Consider the following 20432-nt stretch of genomic DNA (forward strand, 5'->3'; position numbering starts at 1 on the left):
AAGGCTGTGTTCTGAATGCAATACTAGCACAGCGAATACTGTACATCATGCACTGTATTTTGCTGTATTTTTAAAATAGTAAATTAAAAAAGTTTACATTTTTACAATGTTCATTATTTTGATGTAATTAAGCAATTGACTTCTTGAAAATAAAATAGGTTATTGTGAATTTTGAAAAAAATGCATAGAAATATAATTACATCTATATTTAAATTTTAAGTGAAGCACATTGCATTGTGGGATACAGTACTTCATGCAGTAAGCTCAGTTGTCCACTGCTTGTTTTGGCAAAAGCAGTAATACGGTTATCCTATGCTTTGTTTATTCTAGTATACATACTTAAAGCTGCAGTAGGGAACTTTTGACGCTCTAGCGGTTAATAAACAGAACTGCTTGCATCTTGCGGAAGAACATTGTAGCCGGAGCTACTTCTCTCTGTTTATGTCTATGAAGAATCACAAAGGTACTGGGTTACCCCGCCGCGGTGCCCCCGAAGCAATCTAAAATAGTCTGAATATAAACACTTATTATAGCTGTAGTGATTCAGGACAAGCTAAAAACACGGTTTGGAAAATGGATTCATGGTGTATTCGCTTATTATGTTCATTTTTCTACATTTTGAACACAAACAAAGTTACGAACCGCAGCTCTGATTGGTTGTTTTTTACCGGGAGCGGATGACTTTCTGCAAATGACAATAGGACCACTGGGAGGAGCCAGAGGAGCTTGATTTTTTCACAGATTATCTGTCTCATATTCTACTTTCAGGACAGGTTTAATAAATATGTAAAAGTTCCCTACAGCACCTTTAATCCTGCAGAAGTAGTATGAGTAGAATGGTTGTATTCAGTATGAAACACAGGAAAAATAATACCAGTAAAAAAGAAAGAAAGATGGAATCCACTGGCACACGGGGAATTTATATATTTAATATCCTTCGCATGGCAGATATATGAGCTAGAACAATAACATTCTTTCGATTACATCATTTTCCTAATCACAAGAATTATTACCTTATTAAATTAGAGTCTGGAACTGAGATTGGCCTGATATTCCATCTGTTAGCAGACATTATGTTGAACTAATAAACCTGGTTCTCTGAAAACATTAGAAATAATATTATTATAAAATGGGATAACCCCACTATATAATGTGTCCAACACTAATGAAAGAATAATATTTGCAGAGTAAACATATGGCTAGTGAAAATCAGAGCAGATATGTGAATAATGAATATTAATATAAGCTAACTGCACGCTGCCTGGACCGTATAACTCCTGAAAGATTATGGACTGATGTGTACTTTGATGTGACCGCTGCAGCATCTTAATGAAAATCTCAAAATTATAATTCTGCCTGGGATTCTTATGGCAGAGTAAAGTAATGAATGACACTTATGCCTTTGACCTCCTGTCTAATGCATACTCTCACACTTTCTAATGAGATCACCATGAGAGTCGCTTCTCTTTCTCTTTTATTGAATGTTACTCAGTAAGTAAATTTTACACCAGCATTTTGATTGTAAAAAATACCATTCATTTGTTTTAGGCCATAGTATCTTACAATGATTCTCCCTAATAAATGCACATATAGTCATTTTGGTTACACAGACATTTACTCAATGTCATGAGAATAAAAAATCCACGTTGTATAGAATATTTATAGTTTAAAGTCCATACACCATAAATACATGATTTAAGACCTACCTATCCACTCAAAGGCTTTCAGTTGCCAAGAGAGCTTGGTTTTCCGCCATATGGAAAGATCTATCTGCACCTAAATGCAATTGGCAGTAGGCAAGACTTGGATTAAGGTTTACTCTGGGCATTCAATTAAGGAAAGAGCCTGTCAAAACTGATGCTATATATGTCATCTGTGCTGTATGACTTTGAAAACCTCTGAAAAAATAATCCTGACAGCAACACGAGTCCATAAAATGAATCATCACACTTTGTAATTCTGCAAAATGAATCTTATCTGAAGGCAATGGCATATAGACATCCCTGAATCAGTTACTCAGTTCTGCAACAAGGTATTCAGTGACTAAAAGCAGGATGTTGGTCTGTCGCTCAGATAAAGATAAATGCAGATGTTCATATTATAAGAACTGTACATACTAACATGCTTTACCACCAGAAAGATGGTGTGTTTTGATGCATTTACCTCATAGCTGTTTTATCTACAGGTCTGTGTATGTGATTGAACGTAAGCACTACACTGAAACCTTAAACTGGATCATCAGTGAACTGACTTGAGCTGGAAAATGGCTCTGATATTGTCCTCTTGCATTATTGACAAACTATTTTCCTGTTGACACTGTAAAGGTGCTTTGACACAATCAGTTTTGTATAAAGCTCAATACAAATAAAGGTGACTTTGACCTGACTTGACTTTTTTAATAAAAAAGCAAAAGTGGTAGAATATAATTTTTCTACTTTTTTTCTTTTACTTTTCTTATGGAAATTTCTTGTAAAAAAATCCCCTGAAGTCTTTTTCTGTTTGTTCCTTTGATGCTATTTTGCATGTAATTGATAACAGCTGAAAACACTGTGATCCTCTCTCTCTCTTTCTCTCTCTCTCTCTCTCTCTCTCTATATATATATATATGCATGTTATATCACTGTTCTTGTTAAGCGATAAAAAAACCTGTGTATAAATGTCTCCCTCCAGTGGTACCAGCGTATAACATGAAAATGTAATAATTTATAATAACAAAAATAAAGAAATTATATATTTTTATACTGAATAGTTTGATTAGTTTCAGTTCCATTAGTTTCATTAGTATTTTATTATCGTATGTGCTTTTGTGTAGAACTTCGCTAAAAGGGGGATGAAACATATAGAAGTGTCAGACTGAAGTGTGACATCCTTTAGCATTATAACCAAAGCATACAAATAAATTGTTGTTGTTTCTTTATATTGATATGGCCATGTATTTCCCATAGACGTGGTCCAGAGTAATGAGTGTTTCTACCTTTCTTTTACTGCCTATGGTTTCTACCAGAGCCCGTCTTTCTACCGTCTACACGGCGGCCACGTGATCTCTAAACCACGCCCTTCAGTTTGCTCGTTGACGTCACTCCATTTCACTCCCAACGTGCCCCGCTGCAGCCATCATCTTGAAGTTCATAGCAAGATGGCGGATAAACCAGGTACGGTTGAATGGGACATGCATAGATGAATATATTTCACTGTTGGACGGGAAGGCTTTACAGAAAGCGCATTCTCTTATTATTTCTGCGTCTGAAGGCACGAATGGAGTGAATGTTCATGTGGTCGTTTGTACGCAGTGCGGTTCAGGGCCTCGAAGCGGGCAGCGAGTCATGTCAAGGACTTTCAGTAACATCGGCTGCACTGTTTTATCGATTACAGTAATGACCAAAAACATCTTCAGTACATGCACATTCTTCTGTAGTGTTTTTTTTTTTTAAGATACTCGAGCTAGTGAAGCGTGCTTGTTCGGTAATGACACAAAATTTTAGCGTCCAAATAACTCTGTTAATGCAGAGTTTTAATTTTGTTGGTTAATAATATTGGCATTTTGCTGAAAGTGTCCAGGAGGAGACCAACTACTTCTAGTAACTATAAAGTAACAATAATAACTATAAATAAAATAAATATTCTGGAGTAAAAGTGTTCTTACAAAAAGTATAACGTTAGTTCTTCTGTATCTAACATCATGGTACTGAATGTATCTCAAACAGTTCTTTTGTAGTGCTGAAAATAATTCTAATATATGTGAAAGCAAACAAACATAATACCATGGTGCATTTTGTGACAGTTTGGTCTGATTTGAAACAAGTGCATTTTGCATAAGCTGCAGACTGAGTGTGGAATCCTTTAGCATTATAACCAAAGCATACAGCTATTATTTTTTCTTTCTTTTTTTTTTCACAAACTAGTTAGTTCTCAGTTTCATATTAAAGCACAGGAGAACTAGCTTATTGGTGTGTGTGTGTGTGTATATATATATATATATATATATTATATATATATATATATAACTATAACTGTTAATTTAATGTTTTTTTTCCGATAGTGGCCCTGGCCCAGAAGAGGCTTATGGACGTCAAGCTCGGAGAACTGCCATCATGGTTTGGAACAAGAGACTTCACCCCAAACGGACTTATTGGTAGTGTTCGAGGAGGTAATGGCCAGTGTATTAATCATTACAAAAATATTTTGTTGATCAGTATTGTTTTTATTGTAGCTATTGCATAATATTTTCCCCAATCAAAACTTATTTTAGGATATGAGAGATATTACAACAAATACATCAATGTGAGGAAAGGTGGCATTGGTGGAGTTGCCATGTTCCTTGCTGGTTACATTGCTCTGAGCTACCTCTGGGAATACGATCACATCAGTAAGTACAAATTAAAAGTATTAAATAATCGGTAGTAGTGTGTCCTTCACTGTTGTACTTCTGTCTAAATTAAGTGTCACTGAAAAAGTGTTTTCTTGTCTCCTGATAGAGCACGACAGGTGGAGGAAGTACCACTGAAACCCACTGGACCACCAGGGCAATCAAATATTTTGTCTGCAGCAGTGTGATCATCACACTCCAGCTTTCTCTGTTTGTGACCAAGAATAAAATAACTTTTATTTAATCTTGGCTCTTTATTGAAAGTATACAATATGTTAGCTGTATGTAAAAGAGCTTGATTAGTGTTCACATTTCTTGTGATGAATTAAACGTGTATGCATTTCATTAGGGATTAATAGCGTTTTTGTATTTTTGTATGTCACGACTCAAACATTAGGATGGTTCCACTTGTTTTAAAACCGATTCAGTAATAGCCCAGATTATTAGGGAAAAATGGAGAAAGTCTTTATTCAGGCAAAAATGACCATTCAAAAGCTATCTTGAGGTTGATCTGTATTGTAATAAGCGCAACAACCCAACAAATCAGATTCATTTAATATATACATGAAGCATCTTCACAGACAACAAAGTGATGTTCTTTCTGCCTCAACAATTTCAGATAATCTTGGTTGCTAATTGACAAAATTCTCTCTGAAAACGTTTAATATATTTTCCTCTAATTTCAGCACTGCTTTAAAGTTTAAGCAATCAAGATGCTTGTTGCTCCAATACAAAAGACTGTAAGGTTTTATGTGAAAGAAAAACAGAAATCTATATGAAAACAGTAATTACTGATCATTCTATGTATTCAGTGTATGTTGTAACTGAGATGCACTTGGCACATAGACAGTGAAGGAGAGCCACATTTATGTCCCTCAACTAAAGCTTTTGCAGAGACAAGTTAAAAAAATGGTTCACCCTCAAGCCAGACCAAGATGTAGATGAGTTTGTGTCTCCACTGGAACACCTTTGAAGAAATGTAACATTACATGACTTGCACACCAATGGATAATCTGCAATTAATGGGTGCCGTCAGGAATGAGAGTCCAAACAGCTGATAAAAGCATCCCAACAATCCACCAGTAATCTACATGAATGTAATAGTTTGTATTTGATTATGGACTTGTATTTTGGCTAAAGAACCAATGGTTTAAAATTGAAATGCTTTAAATGACATTAGTTTTTTAAAAACATGCAGATTTTCACTTCACAAGATGGTAATAGATTGAGTCATTTGGATTATTGTAATGTTTTTATCAGCTGTTTGGACTCATTCTGACGGCACCCATTCACTGCGGAGGATCCGTTGGTGAGCAAGTCATGTAATGCTAAATTTCTCCAAATCTGTTCCGAAGAAGACAAACTCTTCTACATCTTGAATGGCCTGAGGGTGAGCTCATTTTGAGCAATTATTCACTTCTGGGTGAACTATTTCTTTAATGTACCGGGAATTAAATATCTCACTTTGCAAGTCACTGTCATGTTTATTGGAGATCCTTTTTTGTAGAAAACTTTACTGTCCACTCAAAAATGCCAGGTGTCCTTTTGTGCATTTATTTGCGTAATGGCCCTTCTCACCGCACTGGAAAAAGCAAACAGAAGCTGAATGTGACTGTGCATTTAAGAATATCATAGTATGTAAAAAAAGAAAAAGTATTTTCTGCATAAAATGAAATGGTGTCCCACCTTGTAACACGTAACTTGATCAAGTGGACGAGGGCCACGAGTTCCACCCATGTTGTTAGAGTGCACAATCCCAACAGAATTTGGCCATTCTCTGGTTGTTGTTGACATATGTGTTGGTTAACTGGATGAGTGACTGTGATGACCTGTTTGTGGGCTGTGTGTTTTGCTGCTGGATATTAAAATTAAGATGATACATAAGTATCAAGGTAAACATTGAACATATTAAAAAAAAAAAATAATCCACAAACCTTTTGCTGAGACTGTGCCTGTTGTGGTAAGGGTGGCTGTTCAGTTGCACCCATAGGGAGTTCAAATCTTGGGCTAGGAATTGAAAAATAAAAATATGTAGAAATGTTTATTTAAATCACACATATGAATAGGTATTCGCAGAAATTGCAATCACAGATACTCACTGCATAAATTTGCATGACTTGCCCTCTGGACAGAAGCCAACAAGGTAATTTACACAGATGACTCTTCTTGTGTGTCTGTGCCTGCAATCCGGACCTAAAGAGAAGGTGAGAGGGGAACAAAAAAAAAGTTGATTTCCTATTAAAATCATTTTTAATTATTTGTTAAGAAATAATGTAATATCAGTGTAAAACAATGCTGATTTATACAACTACTCTAAAAGCAAATACCTGGAAATCACTGCAAAAGACCTACCGTGCTTGCAAAAACCCCTGTCGTACCATGGGCAATCTTTAATCTTAGATTCTGGGTCAATGTGCAAAAATGGACACTCTTTATTACTGCACTCCCCTGCAAAAACACAAATACATTATCAGCACTACTAACACACACAGAGAGCGATGGATGGATGGATAGATATATAGATAGATAAGATAGATAGATATGAAAACACTAACCAAATTTAGAGTAGAAATAACATTCAGGCATCTTTGTCATGTCATACTCGTGTAAAAATTCACATTGGTCTCCTTTCTTGCATAAGCCCCTCAGCCAGTGCTTGCACACCACGCTCTTTTCTCCACTGATGTGTCTGAAAGGACACATTCCACCTGTCAAAATAGAAAGCTGTATAGTCTGATCAAAGCAATAAATCTGAAATCTTTAAAGCAGTTTTTGTAACACATGCCTTTAATACAAGCAGCTCTCATGAAGAACTCGCACACAGCTGCGCCAGACTCTGAAAAATAATAACATTGTATCATTATTACAACTCTTCTATCCTAAATGATACTTATATAGCAATTAATCTTATACATGTAACTGAAGATTTAAAACAAATAATAATCAATGCTCATATTGACTTACTGTCCATTCCTGGAAAAGGCAGTGGCTGAGCGCCTAACTGTTGTTCTACAGCAATTTCTAGATCAAACTTGATATGATCGACACTCGCGATTAATTCCTGCATTTTGGTAGTATATTTTCTATATTTCTACCAGCAGCTGAAACTCTTATCTTTATAACACCTGAACAGAAAACTAAATAAGTCTTAATGGCGAACAACTTAATTATCAGTTTGCCGTTGATCAGGTTTAAGGTTCTAGATCAGGTTCTTGACGTTAGTTGTCAAAATAGCGAAAAAGTATGCAGACTTATTAGATGAGGGAATCAGTTTTTAATGTAGCTCATGAATAAATCGGTAAAGATAAAGATTATAAATAAACAGTTGAGTTTAGAACCGTCCACTTCCACAACGCTCGTTCACGAGTGACCCCTGAACTCCAGACCGTAAGATCGATTACAATAACATCGATATTCTTGGTCCGATCAATGCAGTTTTTAGAAAGAAGAGGGGTCATTTTGTCATATTAATATTAAAAGTGTGTCAACGAACTTCTAGTGATTTGTCGTTAGATTGCAACTTTGAACTTTGGTGGCACAAAGAAAATACGACAGGATGGTCTTGATCAGTGTGTTGGTTGTTGATTAAAAGGTCTGCTGTAGTTCCTCTTTACAGAAGAATGCTGAATGTGGTGTGTCAGAGAGACCCATTGACTAGCTGACCTGAGATTACGAAAAAACTAAAACAATACGATAAGCGTATTAATTGAGGCTTATATTTCATAGATGTAAACTACCAACCAGAAGCTTTTTTTCTGTTGTTCTGAAATAAATCCAAACTATATGGATTCTGTCATGTTCAGGTTACCAGGACCCAATAAAACTGAATATTGTTGTGAAATAACAATCCATTTTGTGTTTCTACAGGCATTTTATATATATATATATATATATATATATATATATATATATATATATATATATTTCAAACGTATTTCTTGACTAATATTCTCCTTTCGGTTAATTTAAAATGATTTAAAACACAAACATCAGTCCAGCTTGTCCTGAACTTCAATAACTTTTTTTGCATATTTTTTTTAGCTTTAATTCTAATTTCAATTTGGTTTATTTCCCAGAAGTCCCCTATAGATGGTGAAAATCTGACTTTGTTATAAATGTATGTTTTTCATTTGATGTCATTTTTAAGCAAAGAAAATATAGAACATAGCTGACAAATCAAGGAGACTTTCTGACAGTTACGTTTTAATCTTTGTTTTGAAAAATTAATTGATAATTCTGACAAGGTCATGATATGGAGATTTACCCTCTTCCCTTCCAAGACAAAGCCTTTTACAACATTTCATTTTTCCAAACATCACTTTCATTAAAAGATCTGCATGGGACTGATCTGCAAACTGGTATTTTCCATTGATATTAGGATATTTTTGTTGCCACTCTGCAGTGGGTATACAGTCAACAATGCACATGTAAAATAAATCATTCCAAGATTCATACCAAAAAAAAAAAAAAAAAAAAATTACATACAAAAATCTGATTTGTATTTATATGGGATGAGATATGTTATTTGATTCCTTTTACCAGAGCAGAGCATGCTTATAACATATTTTATAAAAGCACACACTCAAAGAAAGCGATATAGTACCCAGAATGATTAAGATACACAAGTTTAATAATAATTTTAAAAAAATAAGCATACACAATCAAAATAATTTTTACAGACCCAATGTCATAATGACACCTCAATAAATGTATTACAAATACAAATCAAAGTTCAGTAAGTTGTTGCCATCTTGACTCATCCAGAACATCCTCTGCATCCACAGTGAGTGCACTCAATGATACGACCCTAAGAAAAAAAAAGAATAAATTAGGAACAGTGACATACAGTGAATAATAGGACAGCTTTTTGATGAAAAACAAAACATAAAAAAAAAAAAAGACCGTGACAAGATGTGTAGGACTTTGATTAAATTAAATCTTCTGAGATGCATGGGGTCAAAAAAACATTAAACATTATATATGCAGAATAATTATCTGTTGTGTTTTACCTTTTCCTGATGAATCTCTCTCATGAGAGGCTCTGTTGCCTCAAAATATCTAATGACTAAATGTAATTTATCCTTGGCATAACTTTACATTTTATTATAACTGTACTGCATATGAAAGACAATTCTGTGCTTTTCAAAGTTTTTTCCAAACATCTATCAAACATTTTGTTGTTGGGTTTCTATTATATGGGGACTTTCCATAGACAATTTTAAACTCTTGTAACTGTACTTTCATTCCTCTAACCCTCTGCATTTTTACATTTCCGAAAAAAAAGTCTGTTTTCCTCACAGGGACCAATTGTTTTTACTGTAGATGATGGGAGTGATTTAGAGGTACCCATCTCAGAAACTGAAGACAATGTTTTACTTAAATGAAATCAATAAATATATAAAAAACGAAATGTCAGGTTTTGTCCTAAAAATGTATTTAAAATATTGGATGGGTAAAGTGCAAGTAAATAAAAATACAATTACATTGTCAATTTGACTAATTTATTGATACACAAATATTTGGGGTTGAAATCTGCACCCAACAGGAGGGTTGAACAACTTTAACACTGCAGGAACTCACCACTTCCAGCTTGCCTTTGGGAACTCTGCAAATGCAATTTGTGCCAAAGTTCGTGTCACGTGTCTGAATGCACCGCAGACAGCACAGATTTTCATAGCCCTGTTTTTTCCATTTTGCAATCAGATTCTTGTCTGCATAGCCCTCTCTGATGCAATATTCATAAAGCTCTGCGGATGAAAATAAGTTAACTCACATGGACAGTAAACAGATGTCGGAATAAAACGAACACTACAAAACAGCACCTCACCGCCATACCTCGACTGATGGCCTTTCTCTTGTAGAAAAGGTCGAAAATGTACCGGCTGCGTTGGTGATGAAGTCTGAAGATTGGCCAGAGGGACTCAACTTTACGTTTGCCCTCATGTGGCTCGGTTTCAACTGGGAAATTAAAGCATCAGTTAACGATCATAATCGATAACCAATAGTTACATAAACATAGTGACAATTAACTAATTTTCTGTTCTATAAGAACAAATCACACGTGCATATTAATGCCACACTACACAAACATCCCCTCCGTTTAATTAAAGGTCCGTGATAAACAATCAATCGACATGTTAGCTTTCTGGCTTAAGCTAATTTATTCTGTACTGAACGAACCTTCGCGCATTTTCTGGTCCAGCTCGTCAAGGGTCGGCTCTATGAGCTCCCAACCATCAGGAGGTGGTTTCCTACTCCTTTTCACCTTAGGCATTATAATATTTAATCATAAGAAGGTCCTCTCGGTTGTTTATCAACAGCGAGTCGCTATATGAAGAACTTCCCCGAGTTCTGTCGCCGAGGAGTTGACGTCACGCCAGAGGTCCGTTAACTTCGAATAATTCCTCAGTGTTATTATATTTGAGATATCATTGCTAAAACGGATGGCATTACACCTAGACCCTTTCACGTATCCGCAATGGTTTTATTATGTTCAAACGATGAAGTTATTCTCTCTTCCAACATTTTGCTTCAGGCTAGGTGTCTTGATCGAGTGCCTGAGTTTAAATATTGGAACATGGAGCAGCTGCAGTTCTATATTTTGTCACAGAAAAGGAAGGGTGTTTGAGGGTTTGATAGAGATTGAAAATCCTAATCGAGCTGCCCATAAAACAAAGAAAGTCACAGACATAGAACTCGAGGGTCCCAGACAGCTTTCCAGAAGGGAAAGGTAAGAGACACTGGGGTGAGTGAAGCTAACAACATTTTTCTTCATTTCTTTTATCATCATTTGTGACCCTGGACCACAAAACCAGTCTTTGATAAATCTGAGGGTGCAAAAAAATCTAAACACTGAGAAAATTACATTTAAAGTTTTCCAAATGACTTCTTAATCTTAACAATGCATATTACTAATAAAAAATTTAGTTTTTATATTTAACAGTAGGAAATTTACAAAATATCTTAATAGAACATGATCTTTACTTGATCTTTACTTAATATCCTAATGATTTTTGGCATAAAAGAAAAATCAATTAATTTTCACCCATACAATGTATTTTACCTATTGCTACAAATATACCCCAGTGACTTAAGACTTGGTTTTTGTGGTCCAGGGTCACATTTAATGTCACATATTTAACTATTTGCAGACATCTAGACTTGTGAATCTGTTTCCCTTTCAGCTCTTTCAATATACTGCTTTCAATATTTCAGAGAAGAGATTGAAAAGCAAAAGACCAAGGAAAGGTATATGGAAATGCATTTAGCAGGAAAGACAGACCAAAGCTAAAGCTGACCTCACTCGACTCGCCATTATCAGAAAGCAACGCGAGGAGGCTGCACGGAAAAAAGAAGAGGAACGTAAAGGTAAAGTAACAACATTGTTAATGTTTTAGAGCAAATTATGAAAATGTCTCGCTGTAAATCAGATATGAATTATTGTTTTCTTCTTTGTCACTGTAGCAAAAGAAGCAGCGGAGGCAGCAGCAGCAGCTAAAGGACTACATACGTTGTCTCTCAAATAATCCAAATAGTGGATTCTTAAGATGTTTTGATGCATTTGGGGACAGTATTTGATTATACTGACAATGTTATTTTTTGAAGACAAATCAAAAGATAATGTAGGATGCTATAACACAACGTTCCATTGAAAAGAACTATTTCAGAGTATATTAATCTAGAAAGCAGGCATTTAATTGTCCAAATAAAATGCCTTTGTGAGAGCCCTGATGCTTCACTCTTATATGTTAATGCTTGCTTTCACTTTGATATTAGGAATACATATTTATTCATATTTACACATTGCCACATGTAGCTCAGTCAACTTTGCTGTCTGAGTTTAAAGAATTATTGTAAGAACAACAATTTTATAATCTGTCATCAGTTGTAAAGGACCTGATGTTATTTAGAATGATGTTCTGATGGTATCCTCTTCTTCAAATGATGTAAAGAATAACATTCACCAATAAAATGTCAGAAGTTTTTTTTTTTTTTTTTTTTATAGTTTAGTAGTATTCTTTTAACCCTTCTGAGAAACTGTTTTGATTGAGGTGTAGTTTTGTACTCAAATCTATTTATATTCAAAATGTTGTAGTTGTTAAATGTATTGACAGTTGCATTTATTTTTAGATAATTTTTAGAATGTTTAAGAAATATTTCATCATTTTAAGTTATATATCTTTGTATTTTTATTATTACTAATATTATTACTACTACATATATTTGTATTATAATTTTAGATAAAACACCATGCCCTTGTTCTCCAGTTCTCAGAAAAGCACAGGGTGACTGTAGCATGTATCATCTGAGATTTTGATAGAAAGATGCCACCACTGATCTATATATATAACTATTCTAAATTATAGATCAGTGGTTGCCCCGCCTTTCGTTATGGGCGGGACAGACAGTTGGTTAGCCACGCCCCGCAACGCGTTGATTGGTCTCCAAATTTCGCGGACTTTGACACGAGGAAACCTAAAAAAAACTTTTCACACAAATTTGGGACGGAGCGTTATTTTCTTTCGTAAAGGTGAGTTGAAGGACTGTTTCCTTTGCATATCATCACAGCTATATAGAGAAACATTGTTTAAAGCTAAGGTAACGGAAATCAGAGTTTTAGTGGATCAAATCAAAACCTTGTGACTGCATGTGCTCCACATTCTCGGCCGATGTATGTCGATCTGTTAACTTACCATTGTGCAAATCGGTGCATAAAGAGCACGTACACATTGCTATTTGACATCTCTGTGTCAAAGAATCACATCGGTTTCGTTTTTATAAAGTAAGCATTTGTATCTAAGCCACACATCATTTGATATGTAATAGTTACAGGATGTATTTCGCGGAAAAAATGTAACCCTAAAGGTAGTAGTTCCGGTTTATATGTCTGCGAATCTAATTTTGTCTTTAAAGTTATGGACAAGACTTGGAAAAAGCTACTCAAAGTTTGTTTCGTAATCTGCCAGAAGCGTGCTCAGCGCAGGCAGCTGCAGTTGCATCATTTGATTGACAGCTGAGCAGTGTATTTATGGTTATTAAGTGTTTGTTAGTGTTTTTTCAGTTTTCGTGTAATTGTAATTTGTGTTTTTAGTAATTTTTTGTGCTATTTTAATTTTTATTAGTTTTTGTTAATTACATTTTTTTACCTTTATGTATTTTATGCAATTTTAGAACTTTAAACGTGTATTGAATGTTTTTCATGTAATATAAACATTTTATTTCAGCGTTATTTGAATTAAAGAAAACTATTTTTAATAGATTTTGTTCGCTAATAACTGCTGCTATGTGCATCACATTGCTGATTACTGAATATCAGTCTGAGCAAAACTCAAAAGAGACTGAACAATAAACATTATACTGTGCATTTGATCCAACAATACTGTGCTTTTAAGTTAAAGAACTCAAACTCAAGTATTATTTTACTACAAATTATATAACCCAGTGTATACTATGTTTTGCATATGGGGGTCTCTTAAATTATATACATTTATTTATTTATATTTAAAAAAAAAAAAAATTATCTCTAGGGATCATCAACTATGGCACAGATCAACGGCCATGACAATAAAACATGGGAATCTCATAACAAGATGATGCTGGAACCTCTGAGCACAAATGATCCTGAGGTAAGTCAGTGATTTATATATGCAATCAGCCTCAGGCTGTATTATTGTGAATCCATGCAGTGGACCATTAATGATATTCTTCTGTGCAAAAGGGGAAAAAAAAAATGTTGTGGGGGTTATGATGAAATCATGTCTCCTAGACTCTGATCTGCCATGTGACCGGCAGCTTTAACCTAGCTGTGCTCAACTTTGATTCATCAATCAAAACTTGTGTCATTGCTTGATGTTTGTTTATAGCATTAATCTATTTCTGTGTGCACTAGGTATTTAATATAATAAAGAAGGAAAAGAAGAGGCAGACGTATGGATTAGAGCTCATTGCCTCTGAAAACTTCACTAGTCGGGCTGTTTTGGAGGCTCTGGGTTCCTGCATGAACAACAAATACTCTGAAGGTTATCCTGGTCAGAGGTGACTATTGTGCAATGACATTTTATATGATGTTACATTACAATTTTATATTGTTGCATTTGCCAATAAGATCAGTGTTGTGTAATTTAAACTTCGAACTTAGACATTGTGCTTATGCATTAAAAATGTCAAACTCTGTTAAATGTTTTAAGGTATTATGGAGGCACGGAGCATGTCGATGAACTGGAGCGTTTGTGTCAGGAACGAGCTCTCAAGGTGTACGGCCTCGACCCGGAGAAATGGGGGGTGAATGTTCAGCCGTACTCTGGTGGGTTTGTTTCTGTGTCACTGGACTGTTGCTGTAAGAGATGATGTAACAATATGAAACTGTAACACGAGCACATTGTTTGATAAAATGTTTCTTTTTTTCCTCAGGGTCACCAGCGAACTTTGCCGTATACACCGCCATAGTGGAGCCTCATGGGCGCATCATGGGCCTTGATCTTCCTGATGGTGGCCATCTCACACATGGCTTCATGACCGACAAAAAGAAAATCTCAGCCACTTCCATTTTCTTTGAGTCTATGCCGTATAAGGTGAACTTCAACATAGTGGTGATCTCTAAACTGAACTAATGTGAAAAATTGATGTGTAATTTGGTAGTTTATTATACATGTTAGTTCACCCAAAAATGTACATTTGTCCATCTTCTACTCGCCCTCGAAGCATCCTAGGTGTATGTGACTTTCGTCTTTCAGAATAATCCAATCGAAGTTATAACAAATATTGTCCTTGCTCTTCAAAGCCTTTCAATGGGGGTAAATGGGTGTTTGTTGTCAACAGTTCAGAAGACGTGAAATAAAGTGCGTGCATCTGTAATAAAATGTCCCTCATGCGGATCCTCGTTTTGTGCTTCTAATCCGTGACCAGCGTTTTGTTTTGTTCTATTTCACGTCTTCTGAACTGTTGACAACAAACACCCTCTTACCCCCATTGAAAGGTTTGGAAGTGCAAGTAAAATTTTTAATATAATTTTGATTTGGTTGTTCTGAAGAAGAAAGTCACTCACGCATGCTTTAAAGGGGGGGTGAAATGCTCGTTTTCACTCAATATCCTGTTAATCTTGAGTACATATAGAGTAGTACTGCATCCTTCATAACTCCAAAAAGTCTTAAGTTTTATTATATTCATAAGAGAAAGATAGTCTGTACCGTTTTTTCCCGGAAAAACACGACCGGCTGGAGGCGTGACATGTGGGCGGAGCTTAAGAATCACGAGCGCCAGTAGGCTTTTACATTGAGAGCGTTTGGAAGCTGTGGCATTACTGTGAGGAAAAAAAACATAATCCATAACAAACCATGGCTAACAGTCAGATTCAGCTGTATATCTATGATCCAGAATCAGATCCAGAGGCTGAAATTTAACAAGAGCAGCAGCCGCAACGACTACAGCAGGACGTCTCTATGTAGTATGTATTGAAACTGTATATATTTGCTTAGCGGTTTTGGAAAATTACTAAGTTCCACTTTGTCGTCTTTTTTTTTTTTTTTTAAGCGGTACATGTGGAAAGTGCAGTTTGATGACAACATTGCATGTTGTTTACTTGATGGGCTTACGCGCCGATAGCTAAGTTAACAACACAGAGATATTTGAAGCAGTTTTACTCACCTGCGGTTCCAACACACGATCGTGACCCTTTTTCGTTGGGACTGCATTATCCTTAAGAAATAAACGATATGCAAATCCGGCGTCAAACTGGGCCTTGTTTGTAAAACAAGCATCTTCGAAATGCAGGGAACAAACACAAACACTTGTACAACTCCGTTGATGCTCTGTAAAAATAAACTCCATCCACTGGTCCCTTAATGCTGTTTTTTTGGCAATCTGTGCAGGGTTGTCTTGCCCTGGCAACCAAAAACACACTTCTTTTGTGACATTCCTCTCTCTCGCTCTGATCAGTGAATGTCTGTGCACAGCCTCTCTCTGCTATACGGGAGCGCACGCTCTTCCAGCAGAAGTGCCTTAGGACCCATATAAGTAAATTCCGCTCCATCTAACGTCACACAGACCCATACTCGAAAAAAACTTTCCGAAACTTGTGACAAACCGAAAACATCGGCGTTTTTGAAACTTTGTCCATGTTTAGCATGGGAATCCAACTCTTTAACAGTGTTAAAAACTCAGTCTGCATGAAATAGCATTTCACTCCCCCTTTAAGAGTGAGTAGAAGATGGAAAAATTTTCATTCTCGGGTGAACTAAACCTTACATTTAAAAAAAAAAAAGTGTGATTTATATATATTTTTTCATCTAGGTCAATCCAGAAACTGGATACATTGATTATGACAGACTTGAGGAAAATGCTCGTCTCTTCCACCCAAGACTAATCATTGCTGGTCAGTGCTGTTTCTACCCCCCGTTCCAATTCTGACAGTTGAGATTTGAGATTTAATTTTTTTTATTAGACTTTATTCAGCACTTTGTTCAACTATCTGATGTGCTACATAATTAATTTAGGAAAGAACGAGATTTTGCAAAAATTACAAACAAATACAGAAAGAGATTTTCTGAACATCCCCTCTTTCTGCTAGTAATCAGACAAACAAATTGGGTTTGACTGAGTCAGACTGACTCAGGCCCTGCTATTATGCTCTAGTTGGAGGGGAAAAAATACTTCAACATCAAAAGAAGTGACAAACATCACATGTAACATTTCTGTGTACCATTGTTAAGGCACCAGCTGTTATTCCCGTAACCTGGACTACAGTCGCCTGAGAAAGATTGCAGATGAGAATGGAGCGTATCTTCTGGCAGACATGGCTCACATCAGTGGTTTGGTCGCAGCAGGAGTCGTTCCATCTCCGTTTGAATACAGTGACGTTGTTTCCACCACCACTCATAAGACCCTGAGGGGCTGCAGGGCAGGAGTCATTTTCTTCAGGAAGGGTGAGTTCAGTGTGAATTGACCTGTCATACTAAATCTCTGCCGTTGACAGCACTGTCATGATAAACTCTTGAATTTCAGGGGTTCGTAGTGTTGATGCAAAGACGGGCAAAGAGACCCTGTATAACCTGGAGAGTCTGATTAACCAGGCAGTGTTTCCTGGACTACAGGGCGGCCCTCACAACCATGCCATTGCAGGTAAGAGCTGATGTCCTCCGAATGTTTTGATGATGAGATCAGGTTATGTAAGGTGAGATAAGTTTACGTACGTTTGCATTTACACTAGGAATGTTTGATTAATGTTTGATTAGGGGAAGTCGTGACCTAACGGTTAGCGTGTTGGACTTGCAATCCAAAGGTTGTGAGTTCAAGACTTGGGCTGGAAGGAATTGTAGGTGGGGGGAGTGAATGTACAGTGCTCTCTCCACCCTCAATACCACAACTGGGGTGCCCTTGAGCAAGGCACTGAACCCCCAACAGCTCTCCGGGCGCTGCAGCATAAATGGCTGCCCACTGCTCCGGGGTGGGTGTTCACAGTGTGTGTGTGTCCACTTTGGATGGGTTAAACGCAGAGCACGAATTCTGAGTATGGGTCTTCATACTTGGCTGTATGTCACTTTCACTTAATCCATGATTTATTAATCAACATGTAATTTGAACTTGCAATTTAATTTAGTTCAGTAACCATCCAATTAGATGCTGGAAATACAGTTATCTGATGTTAGAATGCACAAGTATTTCTCTGTATGTAGAGAAACAAGCACCATTCTTTTGTGTTCCCTTTATAAAACTAATCGTCACTCATGTCAGCGCTTGCTAGGAGAGCATGCAGGTACATTGTAATTTTATCATGATCAGACTAGTGGTATATGTATGTATGTACTGAATTTAGAGTTATTACTTAAATTCAAAGACAAAATAAATGTTTAAATATTTGATAATCTTCAGATTGTTTTAATTGAATATGCATTTTTCTGTAAACATTGATTTAACAATTAAACTGGTTTAATTAATGAAATGAATTTAGGCATAGTGTAAATTTACAAATTTTTCATGTTCAATTTTAGAATTTTGCCGAATGACTCAAGCTTGTAACAAAAATGTTGAAAATGTACTTCCAGGCTGTATGTAAGCTTGCAGGAAATAGTCCTTGTCATGCGTTAAATGCGTTGCACACATCTGAATATTTGGTTTGAACTGTTCTGTAACAGTGTTGTAAATACATCTTATCCACTGATTTCTAGTCATGTCCTCTTTTGGAAAGCAGAAAACAGTGGAGACATCAACAATACTACAGTGACAATCAAAAGTTATGCCTTGTTTCTTTATGTGAACATTTTGATGGTGCTAGGCAAATCTTTCCAAATAGTGATGGGGTGTATTTGAACGAGGCGTTTTAGGAGGGTGGACAAGACTTAACTTTTATAAACAATATCTCTTTAGGTTTGAGTCTTTACAACTTTAGGGATCTTATCTATTCACGAACAGCTCGTAACACTTCAAAGAGAAAGGACAAATTTAAATCGCGTCATATGATCGAGATTTGATTTGATTTAATATCACCTAACATAAAGTACATACAAAATGTTCTTTAAATTAAAATTTGTAATATTTATGAACAATTTTAATTATTTACCTTTATTGGTGCTATTAATAATTTAAAAAAAAATGGCTAGATCTATATTTTGTCAATCGATTGTTAATGTTCCTGCCAAATGACATCCTTAAACTTATTTCTGATTTTTTTCTACCCAATATGTTTTTTTAAATTTTTGTAATTTTCTTTTTTTCTACCAATTATGTGCTTTATTTTATTTGTCTGATTGTTTGATGTGATGCACAGGTGTTGCTGTTGCTTTGAAGCAGGCTCTGACTCCGGAGTTCAAGACCTATCAAGTGCAAGTTCTGGCAAACTGCAGGGCTTTAGCAGCCACACTAATGGAAAAGGGCTACAAAGTTGTTACAGGTGAGTTCCTTAAAGATTTAGGTATAAGTTATAGGTAAATCAAACTGTTGTCTGAGGGTGACAGAGATTGGATACAGTTGCAGCTGTGTTCACTTTATCTGTTGTCTTTGTATTTAGGCGGCTCCGATAATCATCTCATCTTGGTTGATCTGCGTTCAAATGGAACTGATGGAGGAAGAGCAGAGAAAGTCCTGGAGGCTTGTGCCATTGCCTGCAACAAGAACACCTGCCCAGGTGCAGTGAAAATAATCAATTAATAGCCGTGTAACTGACCAGTCCTTTACAATGAACTTGATCATGTTGGACATCTTTTTGTGTATTTTATTACAATAATCTAACCAGTTATTCCACCGTTTCTTTTTCCAAACTTTGTAATGAAGGTGATAAAAGTGCCTTGCGACCCAGCGGCCTTCGTTTAGGGTCTCCGGCTCTTACATCTCGAGGACTTTTGGAGGATGATTTCCGCAAGGTTGCTGAGTTCATTCACCAGGGTGAGTTTTATGCTTATGCAATAATGTAACATTAATATTATACTTGATATTATAATTAATAATATGTGTATCTGTCCCCAGGCATTGAGTTGACATTGGAGATCCAAAGAAGCATGAATCCTAAAGCAACTTTGAAGGAGTTTAAAGATGAATTGGCTCAAAATGAGAAGTACAAACTGAAAATAAACTTAATTCGAAAGGAGGTCGAAGACTTTGCTGGAAAGTTCCCAATGCCGGGGTTGCCGGAGTTATAATAACTGTCTTTTCTGACTACTTGCTCTTCCTGGAATAAATATTTCTATTGATTTAATGAGCACAAAGGCTTGAATACTACTGAGCAGTCCACTGCGATTATAATGCGTGTCAATGACTTGCAATGCAATTCCTCAATGACCATTTGTATAAATCATCTAAATGGTCCATTTTTGATAACACATTTAATTGGTTTCTTTTCAGTGTTCTTTACACTGTACACTTAAACAGATCAACAGAGAAGAAAATGACCAACTGACACAATGAATCTCTACATGCAGTGCAAATAAAGCCTGAAATATTGTGTGAACATGTGATTAGATCTTTTTCTTGCTGATAGTGTAAAATTTACTTCTCACTGTTACTATTTACTCTAATAAAGTTTACGTGTTTAAATCATTACAAATCATGTGCCCTTTACTATTTAATAAAAGGGAAA

General features: G+C 35.9%; 4 protein-coding genes and 1 pseudogene across 5 annotated transcripts; 3 read left to right on the plus strand and 2 right to left on the minus strand.

Annotated features, from left to right (window-relative positions):
• The first annotated feature begins 3005 nt into the window (after positions 1-3005).
• Positions 3006-4610, plus strand: LOC113049273 (ATP synthase subunit f, mitochondrial-like). Its single transcript, XM_026211482.1, has 4 exons — positions 3006-3152; positions 4040-4147; positions 4250-4366; positions 4476-4610. The coding sequence occupies exons 1-4, from the start codon at positions 3137-3139 to the stop codon at positions 4502-4504; spliced, it is 270 nt and encodes an 89-aa protein (XP_026067267.1). The 5' UTR covers positions 3006-3136; the 3' UTR covers positions 4505-4610.
• Positions 4611-5682: 1072 nt separating this feature from the next.
• On the minus strand, positions 5683-7757 carry LOC113049303 (cleavage and polyadenylation specificity factor subunit 4-like). Its single transcript, XM_026211527.1, is given in 9 exon segments — positions 5683-5948; positions 6053-6136; positions 6138-6221; positions 6301-6373; positions 6466-6559; positions 6719-6814; positions 6922-7074; positions 7152-7202; positions 7331-7757. Coding segments are annotated over 9 exon segments (807 nt in total). The 5' UTR covers positions 7434-7757; the 3' UTR covers positions 5683-5879.
• A 1216-nt stretch (positions 7758-8973) lies between these two features.
• Positions 8974-10741, minus strand: LOC113049307 (protein BUD31 homolog). The gene is made up of 4 exons (XM_026211558.1): positions 10547-10741; positions 10202-10324; positions 9947-10113; positions 8974-9173 (listed from the first exon to the last, which is right to left on the minus strand). Exons 1-4 carry the CDS (start codon positions 10638-10640, stop codon positions 9123-9125), a joined length of 435 nt encoding a protein of 144 aa, XP_026067343.1. The 5' UTR covers positions 10641-10741; the 3' UTR covers positions 8974-9122.
• A 49-nt stretch (positions 10742-10790) lies between these two features.
• Positions 10791-12338, plus strand: LOC113049306 (28 kDa heat- and acid-stable phosphoprotein-like; annotated as a pseudogene).
• Positions 12339-12745: 407 nt separating this feature from the next.
• Positions 12746-20392, plus strand: LOC113049290 (serine hydroxymethyltransferase, cytosolic-like). Of its 2 annotated transcripts, none has more exons than XM_026211505.1 (12): positions 12746-12896; positions 13894-13992; positions 14256-14401; positions 14554-14669; positions 14777-14937; positions 16655-16736; positions 17074-17286; positions 17366-17482; positions 19128-19250; positions 19368-19484; positions 19631-19741; positions 19823-20392. In XM_026211505.1, the coding sequence occupies exons 2-12, from the start codon at positions 13906-13908 to the stop codon at positions 19993-19995; spliced, it is 1446 nt and encodes a 481-aa protein (XP_026067290.1). In that variant the 5' UTR covers positions 12746-12896; positions 13894-13905; the 3' UTR covers positions 19996-20392. The 2 variants fall into 2 exon arrangements, with proteins under 2 accessions (XP_026067290.1, XP_026067298.1); XM_026211513.1 differs by lacking the exon at positions 12746-12896 and adding an exon at positions 12946-12964.
• The last annotated feature ends 40 nt before the right edge of the window (positions 20393-20432 follow it).

Source organism: Carassius auratus, chromosome 3 (genome assembly GCF_003368295.1).
Source record: "Carassius auratus strain Wakin chromosome 3, ASM336829v1, whole genome shotgun sequence".
Lineage (NCBI taxonomy): Eukaryota > Metazoa > Chordata > Actinopteri > Cypriniformes > Cyprinidae > Carassius > Carassius auratus.

Excerpts from the sequence above, each read along its gene's own strand:
- LOC113049307 (XM_026211558.1), bottom strand. The coding sequence starts at position 10,640 with ATGCCTAAGGTGAAAAGGAGTAGGAAACCACCTCCTGATGGTTGGGAG. Across the intron at positions 10,325-10,546 it reads GGACCAGAAAATGCGCGAAG|TTGAAACCGAGCCACATGAG; the intron begins GTTCGTTCAGTA and ends TTAATTTCCCAG. Across the intron at positions 10,114-10,201 it reads GAGAAAGGCCATCAGTCGAG|AGCTTTATGAATATTGCATC; the intron begins GTATGGCGGTGA and ends TTTCATCCGCAG.
- LOC113049273 (XM_026211482.1), top strand. Across the intron at positions 4,148-4,249 it reads TATTGGTAGTGTTCGAGGAG|GATATGAGAGATATTACAAC; the intron begins GTAATGGCCAGT and ends AACTTATTTTAG. Across the intron at positions 4,367-4,475 it reads CTGGGAATACGATCACATCA|AGCACGACAGGTGGAGGAAG; the intron begins GTAAGTACAAAT and ends GTCTCCTGATAG.
- LOC113049290 (XM_026211505.1), top strand. The coding sequence starts at position 13,906 with ATGGCACAGATCAACGGCCATGACAATAAAACATGGGAATCTCATAAC. Across the intron at positions 14,938-16,654 it reads TTGAGTCTATGCCGTATAAG|GTCAATCCAGAAACTGGATA; the intron begins GTGAACTTCAAC and ends TTTTTCATCTAG. Across the intron at positions 19,742-19,822 it reads TGCTGAGTTCATTCACCAGG|GCATTGAGTTGACATTGGAG; the intron begins GTGAGTTTTATG and ends ATCTGTCCCCAG.